Source organism: Antennarius striatus, chromosome 3 (assembly GCF_040054535.1).
Source record: "Antennarius striatus isolate MH-2024 chromosome 3, ASM4005453v1, whole genome shotgun sequence".
In the NCBI taxonomy this organism is placed as follows: Eukaryota; Metazoa; Chordata; class Actinopteri; order Lophiiformes; family Antennariidae; genus Antennarius; species Antennarius striatus.
Window position 1 is genome coordinate 28997097 of NC_090778.1, and position 23101 is coordinate 29020197.

Sequence of the window (23101 nt, forward strand, 5' to 3'; positions counted from 1 at the left end):
CAGTTAGCTTACAAAACAACTAACTTGCTAAAAGCGCTAACTTGGTAATTCAAAAAGGTTTTCATGGGACAGGTGGAAAGACAGGTAGACAGACAGGCGGACAGACAAGTAGACAGACAGGTGGAAAGACAGACAGGTAGAGGCCATACAGGAGACACCACCTTGTGTTTGTCCGATCTAAACTGTACTGGATCAAACTGGACCGGATCTAAACTGTACTGGATCAAACTGGACCGGATCTAAACTGTACTGGATCAAACTGGAATCGGCGGCTCCAGTTAATCCTGAATGTGTGCTGCTCGTCCTCTGGAATGGAACTATTGATCAGCTGATTTCCCCGGGTAGCCGAGCTGCGGAGGAGGAGCGAGACATTATTTAAGGGACGTGGAGAACCCGTGACATTATGGTGCGCTGTGAAACAGCCGCCTTTGATGCTGCGGCATAAAGGTAGTTCATCACTGTCGGCGTGGGAACCGGGGGGGGGGGGCGTCTTCTGTTGATTTTACATTATTAATTTGAGGTGCACAAGGTCACTGGGGCCACTCCAGCCATGAGAACCAGTTGTTATCTTAACCCGGCTGTCGGCCTGAACCTGCACTGACTGATGACGCCATTGATTGGTAGCACTGAGGAGGAGGGGGGGGTCTGAGGGAGGGGGGCGACGGGACAAACGGAGCCTTTCAACACAACAGCGGCGTTCTACACAACTGTACCGGCATCGCTCACACACCGACAGGCTGCTGTAAGCCGAGCAAATGTGATGTCAAATCGCTGCAAACATATGCTAATGCAGGAAAAACCTCATCTGGGGTGGGCAGGGAGGGAAATAGAAAATAAACAGTAGAAACACTGTGAAATCTTGAACAAAGGGGGCTGAATCCTGAGCAGCTGGCACGGAATGAACTCTTCTGGAGAGGGAATGCCAGTCTGAGAGCGCCCCGAGCATCGATTTGGAGCCAAGGCAGTAAACAGCTTTTATCAGCAATAATGATGGCATAATCCCAGCTAAAGAGGAGCGCAGCATATGGTGCAAAGCTTACAACTGCAATCCCAACAAAGTAGGGGGGATTTTCATCACTTTGTCCACTTGGAACACTCTGCCAATTCATTTTCTCTCTCCCCCCGTTACACAGAAAAATTAACGGAACGGGAGTGAAACACATTCTTTCATCTGTTGAGTCTGTTGGTGTGATTTATGCTGCCTTCAAAGGGTTAACATCTACAGCATGATCAGATATTTCATTAGGTGACGACGACTAGCTGCAAGCTAGCAGGGAGACATGGGGAAGTTATCGTCGCTCTAGTGCCTAGCTGCTGTTGCCTTCATCATGCGTAAAGCTGCTGACTTCACCATGTCTACACAGTTAGGTCAGACATGGTGAAGTCAACAGCATGTTAGTTGACTTCACCAAGTCTGACTTCACCATGTCAACAGGATTTCTGTTGACTTCACCATGTCTGAAATCAACGTGTCTGAAATCATCCTGGTGAAGTCAACAGCAGCTTTAGTGCCTCGCTGCTGCTGACTTCACCATGTCTCCCTGCTAGCTTAAAGCAGCTCCAGAGTAAAGCTGCTGCTGACTTCACCATGTCTCCCTGCTAGCTTAAAGCAGCTCTAGAGTAAAGCTGCTGCCTACTTCACCATGTCGCAGCAGCTTTAGTGTGTTGCTGCTTCGCTGCATTTCATTTGTGGGGTCGGTCCCCATTCATTAAATGCATTGGGCTTCCCTTTTGATCGGACCAAAGCTTTTTTCATTGGACGCGTCGGACGACATGTCTCTGGATTGGACGCGTCGGACGACAGCTCCTTGGATTGGACGAGCCGTACGACAGCTCCTTGGATTGGACGAGTCGGACGACAGCTCTTTGGATTGGATGCGTAAGACGACAGCTCTCTTCCAGGAGGAGCGCGGCGCTGCCAAGCAGCACTCCGGCCCGGCTTCGACCTCCACATCGATTTTCCTCCGAGCTGTGACCGTTCATTGTTTGTGACATTCTCCTGTCGGCTCCTTAACACCCTTCAACCAAATCAATTTCATATTTTCGTCGATGCCTCGAACTGGACGAGCCAGATGGAAACGGACGTCACATGATTCAGGATGTCGATTTCCTGGCAGTGCTTCTCTCTGCAGTTTTTAGCAGACCTAAACCCCAGACGGGTTTATTTCACACACACACAGCTGGGTGCGTCATTTAGAGACGACACAATTAGTCTCATTGTTGGATGAAAGAAAATTAAAATTCAGCTGTTTTCAGCTTCATTAATCATTTAGCGACTTTTTCTTTCAGCAGAAATGCTCACGACTATTACAGCGTTTCTACGAGCCGCTCACCCATCAGCCGTCACGTCCAGCTCTGACAGCAGGAGCCATGGCTGCTAATGAATCAATAAGAAGCTCTCATGTGTATTTATATCCTGTATATGTGTGTGTATATATATATATACATATATATATATATATACACACACATTATATATATATATATATAATGCGCCACTGCGCCACCGTATATATATATATAATATATATATATATATATATATATAATATATATCCCAAATTGACCGTAGGAGTGAGTGAGTGTATGAATGATTGTTTGTTTCTATGTGTGGCTCCGCGGTACACTGGCGTCGTGCCCGGAGTGTCCCCCGCCTCACGCCCCGAGACTGCCAGGATAGGCGCTGGCTACCCCGCGACCTGCATTAGCGGATTAAGCGGGTTGGCAGATGAATGAAAATGAATGAATGAATGTATATATATAGTGTGTGTGTGTATATATATATATACACACACGCGCGTCTGTATTTATATATATATACATGTGTATGTGTGTATGCGTTTATATATATATATATATATATATATATATATATATATATATACATACAGTGTATATGTAATACGAGTGTTTATTTATATATACATGTGTATTTTTATACGTGTGTGATATATATATTTACAGTAATCCCTCATTTATTCGCACTTCAAGATGCACAGCTTCACTACATGGCAGATTTTTAATAGGTAGTCACATGATACCGTACGCGCATTCTATTGGCTGACAGCATGCATATGTGAGAAACCTTTTCTTTAATACTAAATTGATTTAAACAGTCTATCAGAGTGTTCCAAAGGTAATACAGATAGAAGGTGGTTTAATATCAGTATGGGGGGGTTCAAAAACGTTTAAATTACAGTAAATAATAAATCGTCGCTACATTGCAGCATTTTGTTTTTCACGTGTGGTCCTGGAATGCATTAACCGCAAGTAACGTGGGATTACTGTAGTTATATGTGTGTGTGTGTGTGTGTGTGTGTGTGTGTATTTATATATACACACGTGTGTGTATATAGGTAGTTATATATTTATAGATTTACAGCAGTGAACCACTGTGTAATACAAACAGACAAGTCAATAGAACACAACCTTACATTAAATAAATGTGTAGGTATCCAGACCCCGTTGATCCACATCAGGACCGCTCTGAATCTGACCCCTCTGAGGAACCGTGTTGGCGTCAGCGCTTCGTTCTGATTGGTTATGGTGAACACACACGCCTCCATTCAGTGTGGCGTACCGATGATGATGATGATGATCCAAACACCCAGCCTGTTCCCTCCTCTGTTCTCAACAGAACTCCCCCCCCCCCGACACACACACACACACACACACACCTGTGTGGCGATGCCCTCTATTACACATCACCCCCCTCCCTGACAACAATACCAGCAGAGCGACCTTGACTTCCTGTCTGACTCCTAGAAGAATATTTGATGGAATATTAAGAGCAACAATAATGAGATGAACCCCCCCACCCCCCCATTCGGTTTGGGCTCCAGGACACATTCTGGGGGGGGGGGTGGGGGGGGGCTGTAGCTACATGCTGGTCACTCTTACTTGTCAGGGCTGATTTATTGCCTCCTAGCTGTTCAATTTCACATTTGGTGCGGTCGCACGGCGCCTCGTGATCACTCGCCGCTGACCCCTGTAGGGCAGGAGGAGTATTGATCAAACAATTATCTGCTCGCCGTTCATTTGATTTTCCATTTCAATTACGGATCGGAGCAGGCAGAGGGAAAATATTGCAGCATTGATTTTCTCCCAACAGGATGGCGGCGGCGCTGATGGGACGCTCCGGTGACGCCGTGGGCGGAGCTTCAGGCTCCATTCTGCTGCTTTAGCGCGGGGAGCTAACGGTGCTTTAGCATCTACACGTAGACAGCGTTTATCTCATGCACCCGATCGATCGGAATATTGATTGGGATGATCAAAATGTGACGAGTGCAGTCGGCGAGGCTTTTCTCCGTGGTGGTGGGGGGGCAGCATGTTCACGCTCCCGCTGACCTGGGGTAAACACTGTGTGTTCCTCATACTCTGGAGGGGCTGGGGGGGGCAAAGGTCACAGCCATCTGTCAGCGACACCATCCCACCCCCCCCCACCCCCGATGGGCTGCCACTGTCTATTTGTCACTCTTAAATGACAGGAGGGTTGCATCACACCCCCCTGCAGCGACGCCACGACACCCCCCCACCTCCACATTGTGCTGTGATGGAGAGCAGAGCCGATCAGACAATGGCTGCCGTGACAGATGGGAGCAAAGCAGGAATACAGTCAGAGATGGCTTTAGACCAATCAGAGACCAGGTCACATGACAGGGTCACATGACCAGGTCACATGAAGACACTCGTCTCTAAACGGTTTGGAACTGGTAATGGGAAAAGACCTAATGGGAGTCCTGGGGAAATAGCCTTTGGGGGGAGCCTGGGAAAATCTGTCTCTGTGAAGTGGCCGGCTCTCGCTGGGGGGGTGATGGGGGGCGGGGGGCACTTCACAGAGATGACAGACAGCATGAGAACCAGAGGATTGGACCTCTGAGCGTATCCGTGGAGACTGGCTGATGATCACTGCTGCTGACCGATGATCTGGGACAGGAAGCAGCGCCGCACCACTTCCTGTCCCGCCTCCGCTCCGGTGAGCGCACCGCTCTTGGGGGGGTGGGGGTTCACACGGACGACCTCGAATAAGTTTTGATCAAAGTTCAGCTCCTCAGCTGCTGATCAGCTGATCAGGGGCCGGAGACCCGACTCCAGAACCCCCCCCAAAACGGGACGATGGTAAACCCACAGCGATGATAGTGATGATGGTGATGATGATGATGATGCAGCTCCTGTTGGTCCAGAGAACCAGGAGCTCCAGCCTCCTCCTGTCCCACCCCCGGGCCTCACGCCTCCTGTGTGGCTCTGACAGCCCCCCCCATCAACCTCCCACCCCATCAGGGCACAACTTGTCTGCTGCTCCCTTTTCATTTGAACACATTTTCCAGCCCAAAACGTCCCTTCAATCTCACCTCATCTCTCCATACTACATTAACCCCTGGCAATTGCCTTCCAAATGACCCCATTAAGCTGTAATTGCCCCAGCAGGGCTGCTCCCTCGCTTGTAATTCTGTGCAGCCAACCCACCAGACGCTCCCCCGGCATTGTTTCATGTTCTGGCTCCCATCAGCCAGTTCAGACACTGACCCCCCACCCCCCACCCCCACGGCAAACCTAACCCCCTTCACTCCCCACCTGCACTGTTAGCCCCACCGTTAGCTCGTCCCCACCGTTAGCTCGTCCCCACCGTTAGCTCGTCCCCACCGTTAGCTCACAGAGGAGGCTCCGCCTCCTGCTAGCATCCATGAACTTAACAAAGTCAACCTGAACGTCTGTGATGTCACTGTGATGTCACTATGATGTCACTGTGATGTCACTCTTTATCACATGAACACACATCACAATAACATTTGCCTGTTCCTCTATCATCTGTCTCGTCACCAGGATGTTCAGCTGCTGAACCATCATCATCATCATCACCATCACCATCATCACAATCATCATCATCACCATCATCTTCATCATACGGCTCATCGTTCTGATGCAGGCGGTGCAGACAGTGATCCTGACAGCGACGCATCACAGCCACCAGAAGATGTCAAAGAGAACCTGCTGGTGCAGGCGTGTGCAGTGTGCATGCAGGCGTGTGCAGTGTGCATGCAGGCGTGTGCCGTGTGCATGCACGCTCGTGTGTGCGCATACGTCTGCGGCCTCGTGTGCTGCTCTAAAGGCTCTGCACAAGGTGCATGCGTGTGCAGACAGCTGGCGTGTGCAGACGGTTGAGGTGTGCAGACGTGTGCAGAGGCTACAGGAGGACTCAGATACCCCGTCTAATGCCCCTCCAGCCCCGCGGCGCGTTAGCTGCGGTTAGCTCATCTGGCACCTCACACCCCCCTCCAGTGGAATGATCACGTCTCCTCATGTATGTTTCTATTCACGCGGACGTGTTGAAGAACACGTCAGGACAATAGCATTGATTTCCTGCCCGCCGTACGGCGGTTTGTGGTGATTTGAAGCGCAGCTGGTGAATAAACGGCGCTCCTTCCTTTAGATGGCTCCGCCTCTCGTCGCACGTTTATTTAAATTCATTCCCAGGAATATCAAGGTGTTTTTGTTGCACCGCTCTAACTGATCCGGGGGGATTTGCTTCCAACAGCCTGTCTCTCCCTCGCCTTTCAACACAAAACTCTGCGCTCCAATCAAAATGAACCACCAGGGACCCCCCCTGCCCCCCCCAGCTACGCCTGCTCTGATAGCAGCTCCCTCCATTGATCGTGAGTTTAGCACAGAGCGCGGATGTTAGCAGAAAACAAAGACCTCTCTTCCTTTAATAGTGGCGCGTAGCTAATGCGGCTAACGCCCCCCCCCCTACAAAGAATGAATGAGAGAAAGCAGATAGCAATTAAAAGGGTTAACGAGGGCCCCCGTCAAGTCACGACTCATCTTTTTCACACAAATCCTTTTACCTCATAAACAGATTGGTATCTTTCAGGGGGGGGGGGGGTTGGGGGGGGGTGCCACTAGTGATAAAAACGTGCATTCATGTCTTACTTCTAATCGCGTTCCAGCAGCAAATCTAATTGTAGACACGAGATTCAAAAAGGAAACGCGGCTTCATTGATCCGCCCAACGCAGACCAGGAGGATCGCAGGAATTAGGAAGCAGATAAATCACCATTAACCCCCCCAGAACCCAGCCTGTGGCCCCCCACCCATTGGTGGGTTGCTGTTTTATTTTATTTTAAATAATGGCGGTATGAATGAATTCAGCATGTGTCTGTTTATCTAATCAAGGCTTGATTTACTTGTGACAGAGAATAAATTCTTCTATTTTCTGTGAGCCTCTATAAAATTGCCATCATTTTTAATTAATTCTTAATTAAAATATATTACACCACAGCTTCTACCCATCTCTCTTGATATTCTAACATAATCAATTCAGAACATTTACATATCATTAATTAAAAGCTTTCCTCTCTCATCCTTAAAATCATAATGAGGGCCGATTCCTCATTAGTAACCTATAAGGGAGGAAATAACAATCCAGCAGAGAATGGATGGCGCGTTCCGCAGCGACTCCTTTGTCTCGTGCTTTCTGAAAAGCATTTTTTTAATGCTCCTCAATTGGATTTAAAAATTAGCGAGTCAATTTTGGAGACTCAATGAAAAGAAGCGGAGCAGCGAGAGGCAGAAACGCCGCTCCACCGTCCGTAAATTCAGCAACACATCCTCCGCATACGTGCGAGCGCTGGAATAAAACACGTGTGAACAATAAATAAACATCCTCACCTCACACCGCTCACAAACAAATAAACATGACAGTTTGGCTGCGACTCGTAAACAAGCTGCAGCTCACGACTTGTTGATATGCAGAATTCAATCCGCTGCAAATTTGAAGTGCAAACGGCGAGCGAGTCGTTTATTACCCCACCACCATCTGATCGCTCTCTTAAAGACGAGCCGTAATCTGGGGTAATGATAGGGATTGTTATGCCGGATCGGCCGCGTTCCTGATGTTATCGCCGTCTCTCAGGTGCCGCGGCGCTACTCGTCAGGACGGCGCGTCAGGGTCCACATGTCAGATAAAAATCGCTGCACTTGGTGTTCCGGCTGCCTGACAGCAATTTATTTGAATGTTTTGTCACACGGGTGTTGGTGCATTTTGTGTGGGCTGCTCCCCGGAATGGCAAGAGCCTCACACACACACACACACACACACACACACACACACACACACACACACACACACACACACACACACACACACACACACACACACACACACACACACACACACACACACACACACACACACACACACACACACACACACACACACACACACACACACACACACACACACACACACACACACACACACACACCTGGACCACACTACAGCTCCATATTGCATTCCTACTTTGGATAATTAAAATCTGTGCTTGTGCAGAAAATAAATATAGTGTTGGTAAGCTGGATGTGTTCATTAATATTTAACACCCCAATAAAGCTGATGACATTTCATTCTTAGTGCTTGTTATACATTTACACCTCTGCAGCCCACACACACACACACACACACACACACATCAATCTAATAGAACGTGTCACAGCAGCTGGACGAGGAAACAGTGTAATAGAAATAATAAGCAGGTTTTCTATTCCAGACGAATAGATTGGCCCTCTCTGATCTCCTGACGCTCGGCGCTGGAACATCCAGCACCTTAATGAAATCCTCTCAAAGACAGGAACTCTATTTTTACTCCATGATAATTAAAGAGCCACACAGTTATAATTTACAGCCTTCACTTAATTGCGTAGGAAACGTAAAACAGGAGCGGTCCGCTGACGGAGATTAAACAGCGTCGGATCAACAGCATCAGATTAGGAGGTGAAATATGCTCCGTCCTGTTTTTGCTGCTCACAACCCTTTGAAGGATCGAGTTCGATCCCAAATCTCCATAAATCACCATTAAAGACGAGTATATCATCAGCGTACGCGTCTCCCCAGCATGACCCGCAGACTAATGAGAAGGCCCCCACTATCTGCTCTGATTAATTCATTCAAAATGTCGGCTGTTATTCAAATGTGCGCTGCTTTTATTTGAATAACACTTGACAGCGACGCCTGAAGGAATCATCTGGGGGGCGGCGGTGGCGCTGCTGATGACGGCGGTGGAAACCTTCCTCCTCGTCTCCTCAGTCATGACCGCTCCGAGAAGTATTTCATTACTCCAACCGCCCCCCCCACTTCACCGTCATTACGCCTCTTATCCTGTTTTTCCACTGTCTGTCCTGCCTGTTTGCCCCCCCCACCACCACCACCACACGGGGCAGCGTTTGGCTCCGTCAGACGTGTTGGCAGAGAGGAAGGTCATGGGTTTACAGCCCCCCGCCCCCCGACGCTGACAGGCCGGCGCTGCCAGAGCGACACACTCTGTTTGGCTTTCCCACGTTCATCCAGCTGTACACACACACACACACACACACACACACACACACACACACACACACACACACACACACACACACACACACACACACACACACACACACACACACACACACACACACACACACACACACACACACACCAAACATCGCAGCAGAGCGACTGAATCCAATCCCTCTTTCTTTCTTTTTTGTGGTTGTGTAAAAACCTGGAGGATGGGAGGAAGATGTGCTCAAGGGGGGGGTGGATGGGGGTGTACGCACGCCGCAACCCCCCCCCTCTATCGCCTCCCTCATCAAGCATGGATTCTAATCAGGGCTGGGGAGATAGAAGACGCTCAGTCATTAAATAAATTAACTCTGCCACTCCATGCTCTCCTTCAGCACCCGCAAGAGGCCCGGCGTGCTGCGCATACAGAACACACACACACACACACACACACACACACACACACACACACACACACACACACACACACACACACACACACACACACACACACACACACACACACACACACACACACACACACACACACACACACACACACACACACACAGTTCTCTGGACCAACAGAACGTCCCGGTTCTGCAGCAGAACCCCGTAGCGTGACTGATAGATCCCCTCTGAAGGCCGACACGGGTTCTCGGCGGCGGCGCGGCGGCGCAGACACGCGTTGCGTGCGGATCTACCCGGCGCACTGCCATTCATCAGATGGCGGCGGCGGTGACGAACAGGAGTGGAGCGCGGCGTCGGCTCGGATCACTGACACAAACAATCACAGCTGACACGGCGTTCTGCAGCACCTGCCACTCCGCCGGCGCAAATAGATCAATATGAGGGGAAGTCGCTCGCTGTTTAAAACTCATATCCCCGCGCCCGCATCATCTCGCCCCGTAAAAAGAGCACACTTAATACATATCCATCACCCTGACAGAGGAAATGCTTATTTGAGGAGCGACGTGAGGCAAACGCGCCGCGTCAGCAGAAGCGCCCTTGTCAAAACTTGCCATTTGAATTTTTAACCATATTGCAGGGAGACAAACGTCCTTAGAAACCCCTTACATCGCAATTCATATGGTTTTAATGCCACACTTTAATTCTCCATTACTTAGAGGAAGCAGCGTGTGGGGGGGGGGCATTAGAGGAAGTCAGGAAGCAGCAGAACGCTCTGGGATCGCTCTGCCAGACAATTAAATATTCATGCGTCTCCTCCGAGGACACAACACACACAGATCATCGTCATGGCAGCGCTCCACCATTTTGTTCACGCGTTTGGCTCGGACTCTGTGTGTGTGTGTGTGTGTGTGTGTGTGTGTGTGTGTGTGTGTGTGTGTGTGTGTGTGTGTGTGTGTGTGTGTGTGTGCAGGAGAAGAGAGACGACTGGCAAAGTCCATCATTACGTCTTTACAGATGAACACACGGCGGCGGCGTTAGCGGCGTTAGCGTCGTGGCGCGGCGGCGGCGCACACGGGTCCTGGCGACCCGAACCGGGCCACAGAATCCATCACGCGGCGCTAATGGACTCTGGATGACCTCCACCTTCCAGAGAGGAGAGAGAGCAGCTTTAGTTTTTCATTTTTCTGCTTTCAGTCCTCATCAGGAGCCCCCCGCCCCCGCCCCCCCAGCTCGGCGTCATTAATCACGGCTTTCTGGGACCAAGTGCGTATTAATTCCTGTCATCCGAACATCGTCTGGTATTGTCGGGCCGCGGCTCCAGTCCTGGTGGCGAGGAAGACGGGCCTTGGCGCTGGAGGCCTTCATCCCCTGGGGGGAGGGGGGGGCTGACACCAATTAAGCCGTTTCAGCAGCAGACGAGAACAAGGCGGCCGTTCCCGCGGTAACGTGAGCCGCTGGCCCGGCGCCACGGTTCCATGACTTCATGCGCAGAGAGGAACTTCAAGGGCTTAAGAAAATAAAAAGATGCTTAAGGTGGGGGTGGAGTGGGGGGGTTCTGGTGCTGGGAGGAACGGCAGCAGCAGTCGGGTTTATTCCACATGATTTTAAATAAACACTGAAACCCCAGACAATAAAAACCTTGTGATGGCGCTACGCCACGAGTGATAAGGAAACCGCTCGGCGAGCACTCCCTGCCCCCCCACCACCACCACCCCCCCATCGTGTTTCCTGTTGGCAGCAGCAGCGTGGAGCATGTCTCAGGGCTATGGTGGAATAATGCAACGCTTGCTATGAATTAAATATTAGAAATCTTAACACAGCAGCCAATAAGAATTATTTGCCTTATTAAAGCAGCAGAAGACGCTGATTAAAATTTCATTGCATTGCAGTTCTTTTCCCTCCTCTGCCTGCGATACATCATCCCAGCGCTCCCAACACGTGGAACAATAGACGGAACAATGGGAAGACGGCCTTCATCCCAGCTCACAAACGACCAGCACATTCCTCTTTTATTCCTGGTCTGGAACAAAAACCTTCTGCTCCTGTCAGCTGGGAGGCGTTCAGCTGCCCCCGTCACCTGTAGCAGACACACCTGGACACCTTCCTGTGCCTACGGACTGATGTTAACTACAGCAGAGGTCGCGCCAACCCGGCCGGGAGCAGGCGTGTGTTGGGTCATGTCGTCCACATGTAGCGTGTGCAGAGGGGATGGATGCGGCGTGTCGGCGCTCCCAGGAGGACAGCTTCCCTGAAACACCCCGCTAATGAAATAGGGCCTATAAATAGCAGAGTCATTACGCAGAGAGGACTTGTTTTGCACCAGTCTTCACCGTAACCCTTTTTACACTAATAAGCAGCTCTGTGGCGTCCGGAGGACCCGGCCAGCGACAGAGGGGGGGCTCGTAAAGGTGCCTGTTTAAAAGAGAATCTCCAGCTGTAAATAAATATATACAGCGCTCAATAAATACCTTAGTGCTGAAAGCTGCAGGGCTCTGACCTCACACACACACACACACACACACACACACACACACACACACACACACACACACACACTGAACTGACAACAGCAGCTCAAGCCTGACATTTTTACAAACCAGATAAGTGAGAAATACTTGAATGTTGTGGTAACTTTATCTAATTGAGTGAAAACCACTTAAACACGTGGAACCAACAGGAAGCCCGCGGGTCAAAGGTCACCCACTGTTTTGACAGGAGTGCAGCCGAGTGAGGCGCAGACAGGAATCGGCGCTAACTGGCGCTGACAACCAGTGGTGTGTGTGTTTCCCGCGCCTCGCGCCGTGTTCCCGCTGCGGGTCGACTGCTTTCACCTCGGTGACGACGACGCGCCTCCAACCGCCAAACGGGGAGCCAACGCGTTCGGAGCGCCGGCGCCGCTTCCATCAATCCTTCCTTTTTGCATCCCATCAGCCCCTGCTGCCGCCGCCTGAAGACACCCATTTCACCACCTCTGTCATGCCTAATTAACAACTCACACGCACAATTCAGAAATTTTGCAATTAACCTACTAAAATATTGTTGGAGGATGCTAATTGTTATGCCAGTTGCCATAAAGCCTCATTTGCATAACGTATGTGCAAAAAACAATTATGAGCTGTTGATCGCGCAGAAAACGCTGGGAGCGACGGAGTGGGGTGGGGGGGGCAGGATGGGTGCCCGTGTGCAGATGGGGGGGGGGGCGGCACTGAATCAGTGCAAAAAGCAGGTTTGAGGAGCGGCGTGCGCCGATCCCAGCAGTCCCGGCGCTGAGGCATCCGTCTCCCCAGGACAAAAGCCCCCCCTCCCTCAAAACGCAGCCGATATGTAAACTCTTTGTTTTTCTTCTTTGTCTGCCCCCCCCCCCCTCCGCTCATCTCTCTGATGACGGGGGAATGGAGGCTATTTGGGAGCTACTTAGATAATAGCCACATCTCGCCGCCCCCCCCCTGCGTGGAGGAGGAAGCGCTGGTGTCCTGCCATTGAGCCGGTCAGGAACCCAGCTGTGCGCCAGCTATTCGGCACAACGCTATCTAGTCACTGCAGCTGCGGCGCCCAGACAAAAAGAGCCAAAGTCAATTGTCTCTGCTGCTGAATGGCTTTCTGTTGGCTGTCAGGCGTTCAGGGGAGGGGCCGCAGCAAAGGAGACGCCGTGTCCCCCGGCCCCCGAGAAGCCTGCTTTATTTCAGCTACATAATACAAAATAATACAACATAATATAAAATAGTACAATACAAAATAAAATTATATAATATAAATACGAATAAAAGAAAATTATAAAATAAATTGTATTTTATATTTTATTATCGTATTTTAAAATGCGATAATAAAATATATAATAATAGTGATAATAATAATAGTAATAATGATATTAATGATGATGATAATAGTAATAACAATAATAATAATTTTAAATGAATAGTAACCCGGGTGAAACCAGCGGGTCATTACGTGTGTCAGGGAATATTCCCTGTCGGGTTGAGGAATGCTTACCTCCTCAGCTCTAACTCTATTTGTCCAGGTAATGCTTTTAGCAGCCTTGCATGTGGTTGATTACCGGCTCATCCTGGCCCGGATTGAATTCCTGCAGCCTCTCCTGGCTGAAGGTTCTCTTCTTCAGACACGAAAACACGACGAGACGTTTCCACAGCAGCCAAACAGGCTGCGAGGGGAGTCCCTCCCCAATCCGCTGCTATAAACACTGGGTCCGAGCATTCATCAGACTCAATCTGCCACGACCCCCCCCCCCACCCGACACACACACACTCCTCTAGACCCCCCCTGTTTCTGAACCTGACAAGTCAAAGGTCAAGAAAACAACAAGTCAATAGTGTGCAGAGCGGCGGCGGCGCAGAGAGAGAGCTGTGATCCAGCTGTAATAGTTGTGTGTAATCTCTTTCTATTGATTAAAGCTCACTTCATGGGGGGAGTCCTGCAGCAGAACCTCTCTGTTCCTGCTTCAAACCCCACATGGAGGTCATCCTTCACCTTTGTTATTCCTGCTGCCCCTCATCCCAGCCAGACGGGGGATGAAACTCACCGGCACGGGAGCGCCTGCAGAACTCATCGGCATCGCACACAATCCCCTCAAAGCCGTCATTGTCTCCCCCCCCCCCCGCCTGCAGGGGAAAGGTACGGCATGAATGTACCCTTTGTCCCCAAACGTTCCACAAACACACGGGAACAGAATGATTTCATTTCCATTTTTTCAGGTGCGGGAGCAGAAAACGTCCCGGCTGAAGGACAAAGACGCCAAACGGATTCGTGTTCGGCTTATCGGAACGCCAACGCCGGGAATTTAGGGGGGAAAAATCCCTCCTGCTAAAAACACTCAATTTAGTGACAGGAAAATGACTTCATGCTGCCACTTAATCTCATTTCTTGCATAATGCTCTCTAATTAGCATATCAAAGTGAATTAATACTTCCAGGGCATCAGCGATGCAGAAATGTGCTGCGGCTCCACAATAACAGTTAGAGAGCTGGAAACTTCCACAAGTCTGGGAACCCCCCCCTGACAGGCGTGTAGAATAAACCAGAGCCCCGGTGAGGCGGTTCTGTTCCATCCTGATCAGGATGATCCTCACCACGCTCACATGATGCCCGAGTGCTAATTACACCACGTCTCTGCACCGCGGTCACGTTTAATGTTACCAGTCCTTTTCAGGCTAAGGATGGACACCGGAGGAGGAGGAGGAGGAGGAAGAGCGACGCTCACGCCGTGAGCTGGAGCAACAGAGCGGTCAACGAGGCCAGCGGACAGCTGAGCTCTGTCAGCGGCTAAACACAGGTCAACACACACACGTGTGTGTGTGTGTGTGTGTGAGCATCTCCCAGACCTGACTGCGTCTGCAGCCACGTCTTTATTCATTCACACAGAAACACGGCTCCCCCAGCGCAGAAAGCAGAAACTGAATGATTTCATCTGTGGAGTCTTTACGTTTCAAACGTAACTGAAGCTTCAGGACTCCATGAGGAACGCTGGACCTCTACGTACCATAACAACACCGTGAAACACGCGCGCTCTCCCGTTTCAGTCCGTACGGCCTCACATTTTATCATTTTGACGGGTCAAACGTTACGGATCTGAACTCTGTTTCCGTCAGGCTGCAGACGGACTCCTGAATCAGAAACACGTTAGAATGAAACAAAATAATCACTTTAAAATAATCTTTCTTCAGTTTGTGTTCAACGCTTCACAGACAGAAACTACTGAGGTGTGTTTCCTGTCCACAGTCAACAGGCTGGGGGGGCCCGGGCTCCGCTATCGACCCCCCGCCCCTGTGGACGCCATCTGGGTAACGGAAGTTCATAAACTTTTATGACCCCTCCCAAGATAATTCACTCATAAATTGAACACAGGTCGCAAATCTGACCTGAGGTTCGGGAAATAATACAGTTGTCTTTATTCTGATTATTGTTCTCTTTTTCTTCAAAAAAGTATATAACATATATATATATATATACATATATATATATATAACAAATATATATAAGTATATATATATATATATATATAATATTATATATACATACACACACACATAATTATATACAAGCTTCCGTTGCAATTTTTCGCAAAAACTGAAATCTCTCCTAAATATAAAACCGGTCCTGAACTGTTAAAGCTGCTGTAATTCAGAAGAGTGGCTTTTTTTAATTTATCATGATAAATCCCAAAAGACACAAAAATATTATCTGTAATTTCAGCCGCTTCTCACATGTGTGAAATTGAGCGCGCACACACACACACACACACACACACACACACACAAACACACACACACACATTACAGGATTTCATGGGAATAAAAATCTGGTTTTATGAAAAATAACTGAATTCTCTGCTGCAAAAATAGATTTTTCATTTGTTCTTCCTGAAGCACTTATTTCAGTATTTTTTTACAGTTGGATTCTATTTGTATTTTCTCCGCTGGCTGCGGAGCCGGTGAGCGTCTGCGCTCCCGTTAGCGGTGCAGAGTATTTTCTGGTGTGTAAACACACGGGGGCTGCTGGTGATCGTGGCTACGGGAGCAGATGCTCTGGGATTTCCCATCCTGCTCAGTTCCTGGGCAGCGAGGCTGGAACCTTAAATCCAAGCACCGGGTGCTGGAGGAGACGTGGCGTGAACGGCTCCACATCACGCCGACCGGGTCCGCCTCACGCCGTGGCGTCACGCCGTGTTTAGACCCATGATTGATTCATGTGGGCAGAGGTCCCCTGTCACCTGGATGCAGGCTGCCATCAGGTCAGTGTGTGTGTGTGTGTGTGTGTGTGTGTGTGTGTGTGTGTGTGTGTGTGTGTGTGTGTGTGTGTGTGTGAATCCTTTAGCTCAGGTCAAACGCTTCTCTTACCTGTCTTTTCCTTGATCTCGCAGAGGACGCTGAAGAGTGCTGGTTTCATTCTGTGACAGTTCAGCCCATGTTTCCTGTTTCAGTATAAGACAAGACACAACACTGACATAAACCCACTGATGACTCAAACTGACACTAACATCACCAGTGTTACACTAGTGAACGGAGGATCACCACGGTAACCAGCACAGGTGAGCTCAGGGCTCCTGAAGCCACCAGCTGCTTCCTCACAGGTGTAAACACACAAAAGCATCAACATTCAATATAAATGAAATATAATTTAATATAAATGAGATACAATTTAATTCAAATGTGATATAATTTAATATAAATGTGATATAATTTAATATAAATGTGATATAATTTAATATAAATGTGATATAATTTAATATAAATGTGATATAATTTAATATGTGATATAATTTAATATGTGATATAATTATCATACTGATGGTTTGTTCTGACAGGAATTTTTTTTTTTTTACAACATCTCATGTGTTGAAACTTCAGACGGATGGAATAAATCTCTGCTCCCCCCTCAGGGACAACTTTCAGGTGTTTTCTGACACACCTGAGTGGGGGGCCATTACCGCCACTCCAGCCTATTGTTATGCGTGAGGGGCTGAAGTTCAGCTACATCTCAGTAATGATGCGTTATGCGCTTCGGGGAGGGTTCGTGTGTGTGTGTGTGTGTGTGTGCGTGCGTGCGTGTGTGTGTGTGCGTGTGTGTGTGTGAAGGGAATAAAACATATAAATCAACCAACTTTGCTTGCGCCTCGTCCAGACTCTGATCGGTTATGGTCATGATTTGATGGAGGATGTCACCGATGTCCTGTTTCCTCCCGTCCCCGTCCGTGCCGTCGTGTCCGTGGGGGGGCGGGAGCGCCATGCCGCCCTGGACCGAGTGGCCGGTCAGACTGACACCGCCGATCGACTGCATGATCCGGGCTTGGTCGTCCATGCTAGACGCTAAAGAGTCTGTGCACTGAGCCACGCAAATTGAAAAACTCATATACGAAATGGGCTAACACATGTGCCGCAGACGGGGGGGGGGGCTCGGCCGCGCGTTTTTCACCCACGGAGAGAAAACGCGCTCGTTAAAAATACCTGGCGGTGGGTTTCTGCGTGGATCTGGAGGACAAGTTCTCGTGTTTTTACGCGCGGTCCAAAGTGGCAGGAAGGTGCGTGGAAAACAGCATGAATTAATTTGTTCACACTTGAGCTTTTTGTCACGACTGAGGGTCCATCGTTTCCCGCGTGGATCCTCGTGCCAGTCGGTGTTTTCTCTGGGATTTAACGGCAGACGCTCCCGGGTGATCTCTCATTTATTAGCGCTCTTCGTGGGAATCCCGGAGCATTTCCTCTCCAGTCAAAAATAATAAAATGTCCAAATCCACGTCGTGAAGCACCAGAAAAAAATATCCAATGTGGAAAACAAATGAAGAATCTTGCGGATGTTGCCAACTATAAATGTGCAGAAAGATTCCCGCGGCTGCTGTTTAAAAAAATACACGATGTGCGGCGCGAAGTGTCTGAAAAAATATAAATGTAGAAAAAAAAGTTGGGAGATTTTGTTTTAAAAATAAAAAAAAAACCGGATAAATGGATGAGGACGCGGCGCCGGGGGAAGGCGGTGCGCAAAAAAATCTCTCGCCGCTGAAATTTATGATCCGCGGCCGGAGCCGGTGTGTGTTTTATGGTGTTTGATGGCAGCGGGTGTCGGTGAGGGATTGACGGCGGGACGACGCCACTCACTCACGGTGGACGCGTCACGGCCGCGGAACCGGGCGGCAAAAAAAAAAATTTAAAAAAAAAAGAAAAGGCTGTCAACGCGGTCCGGAACGCTCCGCCCTGCAGCGGGGTGGGGGGGTCTGGAGTCCTGTCACTTCTCTCCCCAACACCGAAAAACAAAATGTTAAGAGCTGCTACTTAGGACGGTGATTAGAATGATGGAAGCGCGGCCGCGTCCCGTTTCTCTCGCCGCGGCGGGTCGCTCGGTGTCTCCTCGCTCCGGGACGCGCGCACGTGCGGGATCAGCGCGCAATCGGTGCCGGTAACGCAGCTTTAATCCCGCAGATTCATAACGAGAGTTTTATACAGTTTGATGTAGAACCGCAGAGCCGCTCTCAGCCGCGCTCCGCGCAGCGAGCACACACGGTTATATGATTGGACAGCCGCGGCCGATCCACCAATCACAGGCCGCGGTGACGGAGACGGACGAGGACGCGCGTCCTATCGCGGGCAGACGCATGACGCCCGGTCCCGCCCACCCCCTCCATCCCTCCATCCTTCACGCGGCCGCTACGGAAGGATGGGAACTTGTGATTGGTCGTTGCCACGAGTGACACCCGCTGCACAGGCAGGCGGCGCTGCTCGGGGCTCCTCCGCAGTTGCCATGGCAGCAGACGAGTTGTTGAGCTGGATGCTGGAGCGGAGAGACGGAGCCGGCCCAAAACAAGCCGTAGATCAGGGTTTGTAAGCGGGAGAGGATGAAGGCTGGGCCCGCTGATGATGAGGAGGTGATTGGTTCTATTTGCTCAGGGGGGAGGAGAAGAACTTCTGACAGGAGTTTGTTTGGAACCACCTGATGGAGACGGATGGACAGAATCAACACACACACAGTTAAAGGTGTGTTTCCTGCTGCGGGATGGACGAGTAACTCCAGACGTTTGATTTAAAACACCACACTGGATTGAAACCCGGTTTAGATCAGGTTTAATCCTCATGAACCGGTTCTGATCCGGATCCACCGACGGTAAAAAGGAAGGTTTGGTGTTCACGTTTCAGTTTGAACGTGTTTCTTTGTTCATTCTACACTTTGATTGTGTTCACACACAATAAAGTCACTGCAGCGCCACCTACAGTTAGATTCTGGTTCTGTTTCTAAAGCTGGTGGGATGGAAGCTGAAGCTGAAGCTCAGACGGATGAACATCCTACGCTCGTCTACGCAGAAATAAACCAACCTGAGGAGCGGCTCGTGGGAGGCGCCGTCCCAGAATGCATTGGGACAGAGTTTTAGGACTTCAGCTGTGAAAACAATACATAATGGATGACGTATCAGCACAAGGGTCAAAGTTCAAGGATCTGTGGAGATGGATCCCAGCAGGATGAACTCTACATCCCGTCAGTTAGCGTGTGGTTTGGAACGCAGCCCGGTATTTAGTTACTCCTCGTGAAGGGGGTGTAGGGGTTGATTTAAGATGCGGGGGGGTTCTGCTGTTTGGAGAATCTGTCGGTCGTCCCTAACGACACTGAAGGGGGTTCAAGAGCAGCTAAAGGTTCAGGCGTGTTGGAGGGTTTTGGAACACGGATCAAACAAAAACACGTGTGGAAATTCAAAATTAAGAATAAAAATTTAGAGGAAAAGTTCCGTGAAAAATAACGTCCAGTTCATCAACATCTTTAAATAGTTCCTTCACCTGTTAAAATCCCACCCCTGAAGCGTCATCACCGGCGTTAGCGCTCGCTGTCCTGATCACTTCTTCTGCTCACTGTGAAAACAGAAAATTAAATTAAATCAATAAATTAGATAAATAGATTTATAAATAGACTTTATTTATCCCAAACTGAAATTTTAATTAACTAATTAAATTAATAGTGAAAGTCTGACTGGAACAGAGAGGGTCGACTAGCGTAAGGCTAGCTAACCTAACAAAGCTAACCCAGCTAACCTTAGCCAGTTGGGTTTATAATCCAAATTAGCTCTTAATTAATTTTGACATCATTATTATTTAAAAACAGGAACTAAACTAAAAGTTATTTAGATGAAATCTCTGGTTAGTTTGCTATATAATAACTAATAAAGTCAGGATTAATAAAGTTAACTAACCCAAAGCTAACGACGGCTAATCTGACAGTAACCACCTCCACCTTTAATTACTTTTATCAATATGAATTTTAGCAAATTAAAAGTATTCACCATAATTTGTCCACTGAAAGCTGTTAAAGTACTAGAACTGGTTTAAGTATCTTAAACTAGGTTTAACTAAACTGTCTCGACTAATTAACCAGCAGGAATTAGCATAATGACACAGCTAGCGATCAGACATGACTAATCAACTCACCTGACCCAGAGAACGAGCAGGAGGTTCTCCTCGGAACGTTTAAACCGTTTATAACGTTTATAACGCTTATAACGTTTGGAGTGTTCATGGAGTTTAAAACTTTTATAACGTCCTCCCGTCTCTGAATCAACTCCTCTCCGCTTCCATAACTTCATCTGTCGGCGCGCTCCGCGCTACTTCCGCGTCTCTCTTCCTCCCTGCGCAGCTGAGGTGCGCAGACGATCAGTCAGCCCGACAGGACGTTAACCCTTTAGCGTCCAGGCTCGTTGGTTACACATGGCACACATCAGTGCTGAATTTACAAGTAAAACTAAACCAGTTTATTTTAAACTGAATCAGTAATAAAAGAGGAGAGGATTAAATGTAGGCCTGGGATGTGGTGCTAAATAAAGATAAATTGAATAAAGACTAAAAAAAAATAAAGTTAAATGAAGACGAATAAAGATAAATAAAAAGATAAAGCTAAATAAAACTAAATAAAACTGAATAAAGCTAAATAAAAAAAATAAAGCTAAGTAAAGCCAAATAAAGCTACATAAAGCTAAGTAAAGCTAAATAAAGATAAATTAAGCTAATTAAAGCTGCTCTGCTTTGTGACAGTGATGAGGATTCATCAGATATCTGAGCAAAAATGAGGAATGGCGTACAATTGCACAGACATGCTGAGATATGATATAATCAATATAGATAAATCCATTAAAATTATTTAGCTAGACATTTAATTTGTGATTAAAAGCTGAATTGAGGATGAAATATGTTGGATTTTACGTCTTAATGACTGGAGTGTGAAGCGTGGACGGACCAGCGCTGATCTTTAGCCGCTCTGCGGTTCTGCTCATTGATTTGACCTTGAAGTGTGGGAGTAACACACTCCAGAGTTTAGTGACTGGAGTCCCAGGACGACTGCATTTATCATGGAAACACTGAGCTGTCAGGCCGCGCTGCACACCTGTCAGGGGGGGCTCAAAGGCTCGGCTCGGCTCCTCCGATGCAGTGCATGACTCCTCATTGCAGTGCACGGCGGCTCGATTCACTGTTGTTTTCAGCCATACGTCAACATCATTCATTTCCTGAGGTGACAGCTTCTTACAGTGAGACAGCGGCGCAGCCACTTCACTAAACCCTGTTTACATAACCAGGAGCTGGCGCTAGCCGCCGTGCACTGCATCTGCTGTGAAATCCATGCAGATCAATATTTTTTGAGGGAAATAAATCGCACCTGACAAGTCATTTCCACGTGTTTGGAGCACCAGGTTAAATAAAATGACAATATTTTTCCAGAGGAGCCGAGCGAGGCACAGGAATTAGCGCCTGTGACTGCAGAGACAACACTTTGTCATCATGCTTCTCGTCGCGACGTCTGAAGAGACCCACAGGTGCTGTAGAAAGTGACTGTGTTGTCATATTTCATTTAGGCATCCTTCTGCAGAGCTGTAATTGCCTAATTAGCTTGTTAATTAGCAGATTAGCATTTACTGATAGAGTGGCTCGCTCTGTTGTGATGAGAGTAATACAGATTAAGTGAGAAGTTATGGGTGCGTGATTTCACCATCTCACTGTCCACAATGGGGTCACAAATCATTAAAGCGCTGGTGAAACGGCTGCGTGTTCCACGTCTGAAGATGGCGCCGGAGGCCCCCCCCTCCCCCGTGGGGGTGGAGCCGCTGGAGGAAACGGGCGAGCAGACGGTGCCAGAGACGTTACTAACGCGATTAGGAACGGCCTCTCATTGGTCCGGATCCTCTGCTCTTATTTATTTCCTGGTTTTTGTCGCTTCGTCTTCATTACGTTACAGGAGATTTGTTGGTTTCATCCCAGCGCCGGTGCCTCTGCGCCTGTGTCCTGAAGGCCCCCACCTCCACCAGGCCGTCCTGCTCATGCCTGCTCCGCTCCGACACAAAGATCCCTGGAAACGCTTCGCTGGCTTTTGCATAATCATGTTGAAAAATGTATTTAAAGAGTAAAGACAGCCCAGATGTGGACACAGACACGAGGACACGAGGACACGGGAGGGGGGGGTAAATATCAGGTGTGAGCAGACAGATGGGGGTTTATTCACCGCCTTAAAGCAGCAAAACGGCACAAAAGAAGTCCATTACTATAAAAGCCCCGCAGTAAAGTTTTACGGCGGATCAGAACGAGACGTGGTGACGATGCGTCGGCCGTTAACCCTTCTGCTGCTGGAGACGCATGAGCTCATTCTAGTCTGTCAGCGACATGGGGGGGGGGCACGTGTGGTTCAACCTGTGGTTTATTATTATCCTAACACAACCAGCGGCCCCAGTCCTCTCTCTTATGATTAATAAGATGAACACTGATATAATATTATATTTTAATCTGTTTGGTGTCAGAAGTCAAACGAGAGAAAAAAAGAGAAAAGACAAGAAAAGAAAAGAAAAGAAAAGAAAAGAAAAGAAAAGAAAAGAAAAGAAAAGAAAAGAAAAGAAAAGAACCCCT

At 48.6% G+C, this 23101-nt stretch overlaps 1 protein-coding gene and 1 long non-coding RNA gene across 10 annotated transcripts in view; both read right to left on the reverse strand.

Annotated features, from left to right (window-relative positions):
• The window catches only part of LOC137593041 (pre-B-cell leukemia transcription factor 3), a 55026-nt gene extending 36283 nt beyond the window's left edge, over positions 1 to 18743 (reverse strand). For 2 of the 9 annotated variants that reach the window (XM_068311625.1, XM_068311621.1), the window contains exons 1-2: positions 17344 to 18739; positions 16580 to 16659 (exon numbers count right to left, since the gene is read on the reverse strand). In XM_068311625.1, the coding sequence (XP_068167726.1) occupies positions 16580 to 16659; positions 17344 to 17591 (328 nt within the window). In that variant the 5' untranslated portion in view covers positions 17592 to 18739. Of the gene's footprint in view, positions 1 to 16579; positions 16660 to 17343 lie in introns of all 9 variants that reach the window. The other 7 variants (XM_068311616.1, XM_068311619.1, XM_068311617.1 and 4 more) reach the window with 7 other exon arrangements.
• A 155-nt stretch (positions 18744 to 18898) lies between these two features.
• Positions 18899 to 20784, reverse strand: LOC137593042 (uncharacterized). The gene is made up of 3 exons (XR_011035067.1): positions 20645 to 20784; positions 20000 to 20071; positions 18899 to 19163 (listed from the first exon to the last, which is right to left on the reverse strand). It is a non-coding gene; the product is annotated as an uncharacterized lncRNA (long non-coding RNA).
• Positions 20785 to 23101: the final 2317 nt, after the last annotated feature.